The sequence below is a fragment of the Phocoena phocoena genome, chromosome 6, assembly GCF_963924675.1.
Source record: "Phocoena phocoena chromosome 6, mPhoPho1.1, whole genome shotgun sequence".
Lineage (NCBI taxonomy): Eukaryota > Metazoa > Chordata > Mammalia > Artiodactyla > Phocoenidae > Phocoena > Phocoena phocoena.
In genome coordinates this window covers 9,148,829-9,160,291 of record NC_089224.1, presented here as the reverse complement: position 1 = coordinate 9,160,291, position 11,463 = coordinate 9,148,829, and the positions used below count along the sequence as shown (strand labels likewise).

The 11,463-nt window shown below is 58.3% G+C and overlaps 1 protein-coding gene across 1 annotated transcript; it reads right to left on the bottom strand.

Moving 5' to 3' along the window:
* Positions 1-327: 327 nt before the first annotated feature.
* RP1L1 (RP1 like 1) lies at positions 328-9,554 on the bottom strand. Its single transcript, XM_065879260.1, has 3 exons — positions 8,958-9,554; positions 6,935-7,076; positions 328-5,387 (listed from the first exon to the last, which is right to left on the bottom strand). The coding sequence occupies exons 1-3, from the start codon at positions 9,552-9,554 to the stop codon at positions 328-330; spliced, it is 5,799 nt and encodes a 1,932-aa protein (XP_065735332.1).
* Between the last annotated feature and the right edge of the window lie 1,909 nt (positions 9,555-11,463).

Here is an 11,463-nt window from a genome sequence, read left to right as displayed (position 1 = left end):
AATAGGCAAAGAATAAGGGAAACACTCACCAGCAAAAAACAAACACACAAACAAAACCTCTCCTGGACGGTTGCCAGGCAGTTCCATCCTCCTGGGCCCAGCAGGCGAATGCTGGGGCAGCTGACCTCGTATAATGGGGAAGATCTGGGATGGCCCTCTTTCACGCAGTGGGTGGACAGGCCGATGGGGCCTTGGAAACCCCAGAATTTAGAACTGGGGCAGTGTGGGGTGGCCATGCCCTTGGCAAGTCCTTGACCTTCGCCCATGTCCCTTATGCATCTCCAGTAGGCTGAGCTCCAGACTCAGGACTGTCTTGCAGCTGGATCCTTAGAAATCAAAGTCGTCTTGGCCAAAGCCATCTGTCCTGTCCATGGGGAGGGTTTTAAATATCACTTCTGTGGAAGTGAGACTTTTCACTACCTTCTCAGCTTCTAAGTCAGAGCCTCTCTCTGTCCCCTGCTCTGGAGCCGGGCCTCCCTCTTCCCCCAGCTCTGGAGTCAAACCTTCATCTGTTCCTCGCTCTGGCATCCTCGAGCCTGAGGGGGCCCCGTCTTGCTCAGAAGGGGAGCTTTCTGGACACGTGCCTGTGACTTTTGTCTCTGGATCAGGGACGCCCTTGGCCTCATCTTCAAGGCTCCTCGTGGGTCTGTCTGAAGGCTCATCTTCGGAGCTTTTCTGAGAGAGCCGAGAGCAGTTCCCCAGAGATGATGCGCTGGAGGACGAGAGGCCTGACCTTTGGCGGGGGGAGTCTGCACCTGGGGCTGGGGACGGCGTGGGCCTGCCCTCCTGGTCTGAGCTGCTGTTTCTAGAAGCCTCACGCGACTGGCGGTGTCCGAGGCCAAGCTGAGGGCGCGCTTCTCTCTTACCTCGATTTCCTCCTCCTGACTCTGCCTGTTGCTCCCCGTCAGCTCCCTGGGCCTCTGCACTTTCAGCACCAGCGTTCTGTCCTCCCGGACTTGGGTCACTTCCTCCCGGGGCTTCACCCGCCCCAGTGTCCTCAGCCCCAGAGCCCACCTCTGGGTCTCCTTCTTCCCTGCCCACACCCTGCTTCCCCCACCCCACCCCGTCCGGGTAGCTGCCTACAAAGGGGTCTGTTTTCCTTTCTCTCTTCTCAGCAGTTGCCCCCTCCTCTGCCCCCCGGGGGGCTTCATCTCTGCTGAGGGTCTCGTGCCCCACCTCCACCCCGGGGCCCTGGCCTGATCCCAGCTCAGGGCCTCCGTCTGCTCCCCGGACAGGGTCCGTCCCCGAGGGGTCCCTCTCGAGGGGCTCCATCCCCCTCTTTGCAGGGGCCGCCTCTGCTGTCTCCCCGTCCGCACATCTTCCTTTCTTCTTCTGCAGAATTTGCTGCAGGTCAAAGGCCTCTCTGACGGGCGCACTGGCCGCCCGCACTGCGTCCCTCGGGGATGCAGGGGCCACTTTCTTCCTCATGCAGGCCTCGCAGGGACAGAACCCCTCCTCCTCAACCTGCTCCCCGAGCCGGGTCCCCAGGGCTCCTCTGAAGGTTGGCACGTCCTCCAGGGAGAAGGAGGGGGGCCCCCGGCCCTGCGTGTGCTCGGAGGAAGCTGAGAGGTCACTCAGGCCCTGGGGGTGCTGCCCGTACTGCTTGGTCTGCTGGGGCGTCTCCCAGCGGAGGGCTTCCCTGGGTGGCCCCGGCGCCGTACCCCCCGCCCGGCTCTGCACCTTGCGGAGCTCCTTCTCGATGTGGTCCTGGAGCCGCCGGCCCACGTCCTGCTGCAGCTCGGCCACCATCTGGTCCAGCAGGTCGTTGCTCTCCAGGCCCCAGCGGGCTTGGAGCTCGGCCGTGGCAGTGGCGAGGTGGGCCATGAAGGCCTTCTCCATGTTCTTCAGCAACTTGGACACCCAGAGGGGGTCAGGGTCCAGAGGCCCTCTGCGGGCTGTGGAAGTGCCCCTCTCCTCCGCCCCCTGGGTAAGCTTGGCCTGGGTTTGCCCACAGCCTGTCTCAGCTGCTGTGGACAACTTCTCCAAAGAAGGCTCAGCGTTGGGGCCACCTCGACTCCCGCTGGCGTCTGGGTCACTCTCCCTGAGGCTCTTAGAGCGCTCTTTCGGGCTCTCTCTCTTCCCTGGGGGGCTCAGTGTGGCCGAGGTGGGGTCTCCCTGCTCTTCCTGCAGGCTCTTGTCTTCCCTGGCACCCGCCGCATCCTGAGAGCCCGCCCCTGACGATTCTCGTCCTGTGATTCCTTCCTCTTTGGGAAACCCTTTAACACCCTCTTCTTGCAGTTCTGCTCTTTCTTTTTCCTCTTTTATTTCCTCTAATTGTACCCCCTCTTCTTGCATCGTGTTTTTAACACCTTGGTCCAGGTCACTGCCCAACATCTGCTCCCCACTGTTTCTTTCGGCCCTGTCCTCGCTGGAGGCACCACCAGCCTCGGAACCACTCGTCTGTTGGTTTCCCGGATCCTCTGGGTTCCCTGAGATTCTGGAATCAGGCCTCTGGCAGGGGATGCTTGAGGGCAGCCCCATCCTCTCAGGGACCAGGGCGCAGTCCACGGTGCAGGGCCCGTGTCCCTCCCCCGAGCCTCCGGAACCACTGCCAACATCCACACCAGAGGAGGACGTTGGCGTGAAGTCCTCAGCTGCAGTGTGGGACCCAAGGGCCGGCAGGGCCTGGCCCCAGCCTAGCTCCTGGAGGCCCGAGTCCAGCTCTCTGTGCCCAAGGCCACTCCCTGGCCACAGGGCCTGCAAGGTGCTCAGGAGCTCCTGGTACCGAGGAGAGTCTGTGAACCTCACTTTGCCAGCGGGAGACCCAAGGTCATCATCAAAGAAGCGGAGCCTGGCGAGACAGGTGACGAGGGCCTGGGCCGAGCGGCCGAGTCTCCTGCCCTCTGAGCTGGACACTTCGGGCACACTGCTGGGCCGGCCTGGCCTGGATCCCATCAGCGCCTTCATGATGTGTATGGAGGAAGAGACCCTGCTGGGAAGCACGCACTGGCCCATCGCACGGTCCACAGCCGCTCCTTTGCCTTTGCCGGCCTCCGTAGGGGCTTCTGAAACCCCACTGCAAGGCAGGCCCTCTCCTGACCTGGGACCAGCGCTGCCCGTCCCTGGGAGGGCTGCATCTGGTTCTGCTTTCTCACTGGCCGCCCCTTCCAGGGGCACTTGTCTGGCCTGCACTGACCCTTCCAGGCCATCTGGGGGATATTGGTCAACAGGGTCCTCCTCGGGACCTTCCGGGCTGCGCCCAGCCAGGTCTTCGCCCTCGTCCACCATCTCGTATTTCACGGGCTCCTCCGAGATGTTGCTCAGCCATGCACGGACCACCGCTCCTGGGGAGGCTCGGGGCAGGGTGCCCAGCATCATGCAGCCACCTTCCTTTTGCTCCTCCAGGTCTCCTCCGCCCGAGACCTTCTCCTGGAACGTTCTCCCGAGCTTGGGACCGCGGTGGGAGCCACCCCTTCTCACGGCTCTGACTGCTCTCCCCACGGCCCCTCCCGGAGAGCCAGGGGGCCGAGGGCGCCACACGTCCAGCTTTTCCTCCCCCGCCTCGGCCCCGCCCGGCTCCCCATCAGCACTGTGGGTGCCCTCGCTGTGGCTGAGGGTACGCAAAGGATGTTTCTTGCCCGAGGGCCGTGGCTTGCGAGGCATGGGACAGTACCTGCTGCACACCGAGCAGGCCTCAGAGAAGGGGCCCTGGCCGCCCCAAGACTGGGAGGCTGGCAGCGACTGCGTCTTCCCACCGGGGGAACCGAGGGCCGGGGATGCGCCCAGCTGCGAGCAGCAGCTGGCCCCGTGCACTCCCGGCCTCCCTCCCTCGGGCCACCCGACTGGCAGGACCAAGGGCCAGGAAGGCTTGGGACTGTCACCCCCTGCCTTTTCACCCAGGCCATCAGCTTGCGAGTTGAAAGAGCCAGATGTGTCTGAAGGTGTGGGAGCTGGTGAACACGCCCTGAACTCAGGGTCCCCTTCGGTCTCAGCAGCGGGGGAATTTGGGGGGTGGAAATCGGAAGCACAGTCAGAATTGCTCACAGGGGTGGTGGGAATGCTGCTGGACCCTCGCGTGTCCCGGGAATAAAGAGTGGCGGAGAAGCAGGGCCCCGGGTCCCGGGAGGCCCGGCTCCCGCGGCTGTGTGGGCTTTCCGAAGGGCCAGGCGCTGGGCTGTCTGGGCGGGCCCTGCCTCTGCTGGGAGGCCCCGGCACTGGCCTGGACACAGGCAAGCCGAGTGGGCAGTGGGTGTCCTTTGGGTGGTGGTGTTGCCCGGGGCGGTCCCTCTGGGACCCTCGGCTGAGGACAGAAACGCTGGGTAAGGACAGGGTGCCGGCTCTGCTCTGCTGCTTTCTGCTCCTGCCTGGGGCTGAGGCACAGGCAGAAGGTGGACGGTGGCCTCCTGCGTCCTCCCCAGAGGCTGCCCGGGGGCCCTCTGTCCTTACAGACGAGGGGCCCACAGCGGGGGAGCCGGGGCCTCCCCCCTGGGTGGCCCCCCAGGAAGGCGCGGCCCAGCTCTTCTTGCTGGGGCGGCCCTGGTGCAGTTCACCTGTTTCACTGGACGCCTCGTGGGACCCGCCACTTGCCAAGGAGTCAGGAAAAGCGTCTGCCGGGCCTCGGGTCCCGGGTTTCAGGCAGCCACGGTGCTCTCTGAGGCCCGGCATTGCTCCCTCGCCTGTGCTCTCACCAGCCCCTGAGGCCAGACGTGGGCCACAGCTGCCCACACCATCCTCCAGGGACCTGGAGCAGAAAGAAGAGTTGTTCTCAGAGCCTTCAGGGGCTCTGTCACTGGAGGAAGGGCTGGCGCTGTCTTTGCTCCTTCTTTTCCTGCTGGCGACCCCTTGGCTCCTGGGGGTCCTGGAGTGGGACCTCTGGGGCAGCCCAGACCTCCTCTGAGAGGCTGTCTGCTCTCCCTGGGGGGCATAAAGGGGGTTCATCCAGATCTCATATCTAGACCCCGGCTGCCACCGGCCTCGGTCAAAGGCTCCCACACCTCCTGCCTCGCAGGGCCCCAGTCCCTGTGCCCCAGGCTCCGAGGGGTCCCTAGGGGGTCCCCTCCACACACAGCCGAGGGGATCTGCCTGCCCCAGGACGGGGCCCACCCCACTGGCCGCTGTGAGACTGCTGGCCCTCCCAACCCTCCTGGACCACAGGAGCAGGTCCTCCCCCTGTAGGTGGAAGCGGACTTTCATCTCCACGGACAAGCTGCCGTCCTCGTTCACACGCACGTTCTTCTCAATGTCTTCACCGGCTACCGACGGGCTGAGCTGGCCAGGTGTGCCCTGAGGGTTCCCGTCAGGAGCAGGGCACGTGCAGGCACTTTGCAGAGGCACCGAGGGGTCACCGAGCCCAGACCTCTCTGACAGCAAGGAGCAGCGCCGTGGCCTGCTGCCTGGCCTGGACCGCGCGTGGATCACGCTCTGCTTGGCTTTGGGCCCCCAGCTCCCTGGTGCACGATGACAAGCAAGAGAAAAGAAGGAAAGATAGTGAGCTGCCGGCGAGCACTTGGGGATAGAAGAGTCAAGGCCAGTCATGAGCCTTCCACGGTCTGTATACCCCTGCCACCTCCACAACCAGCAGGAAGGACAGAAACCAAGCTAGAACGAATATTCACGGAGCTGCCAGGGTGTGAAGCCCAGCGACATGAGCCTGAAGTCCAAATTCAGCCTCAACCCTGCCACTTCCTAGCTGTGCAGTCTCTGGCAGAGCCTCTTTCCTGAGCTGTGAAATACGAGTCATGGTATCTAACGGGTAGGTTTGTTTTGAGGATGTCAGGCAGTGCATGTAAAGCTTCCTGCAAAGTCGCTGGCGCAAAGTAGGTTCTCCATAGACCGTAGAGCTGACTGCAGAGCATCGGTGCCCAGAGCTAAATCCCAGGTCTGCTCACACCCACCCACGGCACAGGAAGCAAAAATCAATAAGCTGCTGCAGACACACCTGATTGTAACTGGAAACTGCTTTGCAATTATTAGTGACGATTTATCATCTTTACACTCATCAAGATTTGGGGTTGATAAATGGTTGCAAGGAAGGACCTGGACACATGACAGCAGGTCGTGGTAGCTAAGCCTGCCCCTCAGCCATGAAAAAGAGAAGAAGAGGGGGTCACTGGGGATAGAAAGACATGATCCCGAGAGATAACGTAACCCTTGGTACTTTCTCATTTCATCTCCTGAGCTAATGCTTGGCAAGAGGGCGGGGCCGGCAGAGGCTGAGCCTATGGCCGGCAGAAGAGCAGACCTCCTGAGTCCATCTGGGCAGGAGAAGGATTTGCTCAGTCCTGTTCCTCCATAAGCACCAGATGAGACTGGGGGCTCCTCCAGAGGAGGGGCTGTGGCTGACGGGCCTTTGTACATCCAACACCAAGCATGATTCAATCACCGAAACCATTGCTGTCTTTCTCTTCATAGCTTTTCACAAAGGATATTATTTTGTTTACTCGCCAAAATTTGCCCATTGTCATTCCAGTAATTTTGCTTTTTGGGTTTTTGTTGTGGTCGTTGTTGTTTAATAATGAAGGCTACCTCTGGTACCCGGATGGATGGATGGTTGGCTGTATAGATTGATGGATGGATAGATGATCAATGGTTATCATCTGTTTTGGTCTGTTGGGTCCTCACTGTTGCCTAAGACAGTCATGACTCTTGAAAGATGCAAAGGCCACATATCCATGGTCCACTGCCTCCATGTCATGCCCACTGTGGTTCTTAACAAAGTTTATTTTAGATCCTAGAAGCTTAACGTTCAAGATCTTTTAATCCCTGTTTAAATACCAGACTCCCATCTCTCTCAGCCCAGCCAAATGTTCAACCTAGTTAAGGCTGATGGTGATGAGAAGGAAAAAGAGGCAAGAGAGACCCCCAAACAAATGGGATGCCCCAGACCCGGAGCCAAAGGCAGGTTTTTAAAATTATCTAGAAAGGATACCTGCCCAGCCCTACCAAACCACCGTCCAGTGCGAATAAGGTTGGGGATCCTGCGGAACAAACTCACCGCTTTTCCTCCTTGAAGTCTGCCCAGATAAAGGTTCACTTCCATTTCTTCTGACATCTTCCACTGCCAGAGGTCTGAAGGGCTCGTGACCGGCACATACCAGCACTGAGGGGCTGTGTAGCAGACCCTTCAGAGAGTCCACCTGGGGAAGCAGAGTGTTGAATCAGGAGGCGTGGTCTGTAGGACCCGCTTCTGTCCAGCGAGACATAGGTAGAGGGAGAATCCACTGTCGCTGGTCCCTTTCCTGATATTTGCACATCTCACCCCAGATTTCTGATCCAAGGGAAGGATCCCATTCACTCCTCAATACGCATCCATGACTGGCGGGGGGCTGAGGTCCTCCCACCATGATCTTTTTCTCTACCTACAGCCCTCCCTCCACCTGGTACGAGGCCTGTGGTTTAGAAGTTATTCTTGATACTCAGGTGGAAAAGACTTCAAGAAGACTTTGACTTGCTTCCCCGCCCACACTCCTCCCTCCGGAATGTGTATTTTTTACAGCAACCATAACAGAAGGTCCAGGGCTCCCATATGGAGACCTGATTCACTATCTCACACTTTTTCCAGGCAGAGTCCTCTCTTGGGTCTGATCTGTGCTTTCCAGTCTAATCTGAGCCCAGGGCCTCTGCTTCTGCCCCTAGTGGAGCAGAGAAAGACAAGGCACAGATGGCCTTTCTCTCCCTCCTCCAATTGTTCTCTAGGCTCTTGCCCAGACGCGTGGGTCATCCTCCCACCACCTACCCTACCCCCCACCATCATGACATCCCAGGCTGGGTCGTGCAGGCAACATCAGTGCTGGATCGCATTCCAGGAAGCAGGTCCCTGCTTTTAGAAAAATCTCACCTGGCCCCAAGGAGCCTGCCTATCTGATGATTTGCACAATTTATAGCATTACATCATAATTAGCGACGTTGGGGGATTTCGTTCCATCTTTAAAGTACAGAATCTGTTCTTTTTCGTTTTCTCCAATTAGAAGGGTATGCTTATTAACAAGGAAATGAAAGAAAGGGCTCTTAAGATAGAGGGTATAAAGGTGGGATCGTGACTGAGCTGAAAGAGAATGGTACAGCACAGATGCAAATTTGGGGAGCAGGGGAATATGTCTCGATGGTAGGAGGGATGGTTCCATTGTTAGGTGGGGATGCGCTGCTGTAGCTGCTGTTATAAATTTAAGTAGCATGGCGTATACAGGTGTCAGTAGCTATAGGACTAGACTGTGAGAGTTTATGTGGATTAGATCAATCAACCTCCGTCCTCCAGCCTGCCCATCTTGGGTTACATTCATGTTCAGCAAAACCCAGGAGGGCAAAAGTTACATTCACTAGCCTTCTTGCCAGTTAGGCCGGATGCCGAACGGGTTCCATCAGGTAGGTCAAGCCTGGGATGGCAAGCGAGGTAGACACTGTCTCTTCTTGCTTCTGGCTGTGTGTGGCTACAAAGCAAGTCTGTGGGCATCGGGAGGCGATGGCGCTCAGGCAGCAGTGGCTGGTGTCCCTGGGCATTAAGATGCAGCTGGGGCAGGTTGCCGACCCAGCTTTATAAGCTTCGGTTCCACTACAGAGGGGTCCTTCTCAGCCCAATCACAGTGGCTTGGAGCGGAGTTAGCAGCTTTCTGCAGGGTGCTGGGAGCCAATCCTGCACACCCAACTTGGAGTTCGCTCCCGCGGCTTTCCAAAGATTTGAAAGTCCCCCCAGTGCCCTGCGGGAAATTGCTTTCTGCTTAAAGCACTTTGAATCTTTTGTGTCTCCTACACTGAGCTCTCACCAAAATAGGTTAAGAGGATTGGATAAGAAAACAAAGTGTGCAAGGAACAGGTACTAAACACTTGCTAAATGGTAGCTGAAAATATGAAGAACAATTGCTTGTTTGATTAACTGACTGGATGTCTCCACTCTACTCACCTTTAATTAGTAGCAGGGCAATCAGTGCCTCTTTTAAAGGAATAACTTCCCAGTTCCACCTGAGTGTTTTGAGCTGAGGTCCAGGGAACCTTTTAAGGAAATGTCATACCCGACAGCCTACCTTTTTCCCACCGGTTGTGTACACCTGCTTCACGGGAAAGTGCAGCAGATCCGAGGCTTTGCTGAGAAAGGCCGTCAGGTTCCTGTGACTGAGCACCGCTGTCTGCTGGTATCGAGGGTCGCCGTTCTTAACCAGCGTTATCCTCCTCGGGGCTCTGAGACTTTTGCAGGAAGAAGCCGTTCCAGGTGCCTCGCAGCAGCCTTCGAAATCCCGTGACTGCTGAGAAGGGCTTCTCCCCCGTGGCCGGCCCGGCCCGCTGGGGGTCTTGGGGGGCTTCTTATCGGAGCAGAGGTAGCAGCCGCCGTCTTGCAGCTGCTCCAGGGTGCTGAGGCCGTGCAGGCCCCGGGGCGTGGTGACGGAGCGCACCCCAAAGGAGAGCGGCACGCGCTGCGAGAGCTCATCCATCAGGGCCCCGAAACTCCTGAAGGCGCGTCGGTGAACGGCCAGGCGAACCCCAGCAAACTGGGGATCCCCTCGCTTGAGGAAAGTTATCTTCTTGGCTGGCATGACCTGGGTGACAGAGGGGGTCCGGGCCACAGAAGGCAGGAGGCACTCGCGGTGTCCGGGGGCCTGGGCATCCCTCGGGGTGCTGTTCATGGTGTGGAGGACCAGGCAGCTGAAATGGATCGAGGGAAGAGGAAAGTCAGAGAGCGGGTCTGTGCATTTCCTCCCCCTCGTTACAGAGGCGCTCCCTGCCCACCCCAAATCTGCTCCACTCAAACTTGTAGAGGCAGGTTAATCCATTTTGATGAGTAGAAGGAAGGCCAAAGGTTTGGCATGGGAAGATCTGAATTCAAATCCCACCCCTCACCCCCCACTTATTGGCTGTGTGATCCAGGAGGTTGATGACATAGTCTGTGTTTTGGTAACATGCAGCCATATTGACCTGCATAGTGGTTACAAGGATTCAATGAATTTACGCGCACAGAGCAAGCATCAGTACACCTTCATTCCTCTCCTTTCTCTTGCTGTTTCTCTTACCCTCTTCCAGCACCTTGAACTCCTTTGAATAGTGTAGAGTTTACCTCCTAAGGAGGTGGGTGAATAAGGGGACATAAGAATACCAAACAAGTGGTCAGGAGACCCAGGCGCCCTGCCCTCCCTCTCAGAGCAAAGTGTCATGTGTGAACATGGGGGAGTCCAGGCTGTCTGCACTCACATCCTCCAGCAGCCAGGTGGGAGGGCCGGAGCAGAGTCCCTCGTCCCGAACCCTGAGGGTGGAGTGCAGACAAGGAGACTCGTAACTCAAACTCATCACCACCTGATGCCGTGCTTTTTTCTCCATTATACAGGGAGGTTTGCTTTAATAGAACAAGGATGCTCCCCTGCATCCCTCCAAAGTCTCTGGAAGATGAACCCTGCGGGTGAGTACCACAGCCTGCTGCCACCAACGTGGGAGATAGGGCTGCAGGCCAGCTGCGCGGGGTCAAGGCCATTCGCCCAACCGTTCACTTCTATTCCCGCCGTGGTGGAGCCCCGTTGCCTCATCTGGGACTCTTGCAAAAGCCAGCTGCAGGCTCTTCCTGCCCAGGTCACCACATGGCATTCTGTTCTGTGCACCGGCCAGCCAAGTTGTCCCAAAACCCTCTTCTCTCGGGACATTTCCAGAGCTCCAAGCCCCTCGGGTGGTTTGCAGTGTCCTCAGAAAAAGCCCAGGCCTTTACTTCACGATTCAAGGCCCTCTCCGCCCTGAGTCCCAGCTCCTGCCTTGTCCTGCAGGAATCCTCCACTCTGACCCAGCTGCCTGACTAGGAGGCTCTGCCTGCAGGGCGGCCCGCATTCTCTGTGCCCTGCCTCGGCTGTCCTCCTTTGTGGAGGCTTCTCCAGCCAAGTCCGGGGCAAGCCCCAATTTCAGCACGGCTCCCCAATGTTTCCCACACCCTATACCCTTCCTAGCCAACTACCCCAAGGCATGGGGCACAGAACCTGTACCCCCCAGGGCACCCAGCCCCCTGCTTGACACAGAGCAGGGGCCCAAGAAGTGCCGCTGACCGATGACACCCGTGCTTCACAGAGCCGCCCAGCAGAACCCAGGCCTGCCGAGCGGCTGCCACGCACGCAGTCAGGATCAGATGAGGGGTCTCCCCTGATTACACGGGGTTCAAACTTAGCAGGACCCTCGTTGCTGCGCGCACTACAGGCGACCGCGGTCTCCTGGGCCGCAGCCCAGCCAGCGCCCACATCTCCCTTTTTACCTTTACTCACCATTTATCCCCATTCGTCTTCGGGGAAAGAACTCTGCTCTCATTTTTAAAATCTTGGTGCACAAGAGGGCTTATAATCTTCTCTCATCTCTGCACAAACTTTATAATTAGCTTCCTCAGCCTCCTGCCTCCCAGCTAATCCCTCTAAAGCCGCCCGAGCACCGGTGCACATCCCCGCAGCTGTGCACGCTTCCTCCGGCGTGCCTTCCCGAGGGCTCCCTTTCTTCCCACTTGATTCAGTTTCTCTTTTGACCATGGGCATCCTTCTTGGCCCTAACTGAGGGACTGAGAGGGGAAGGAAG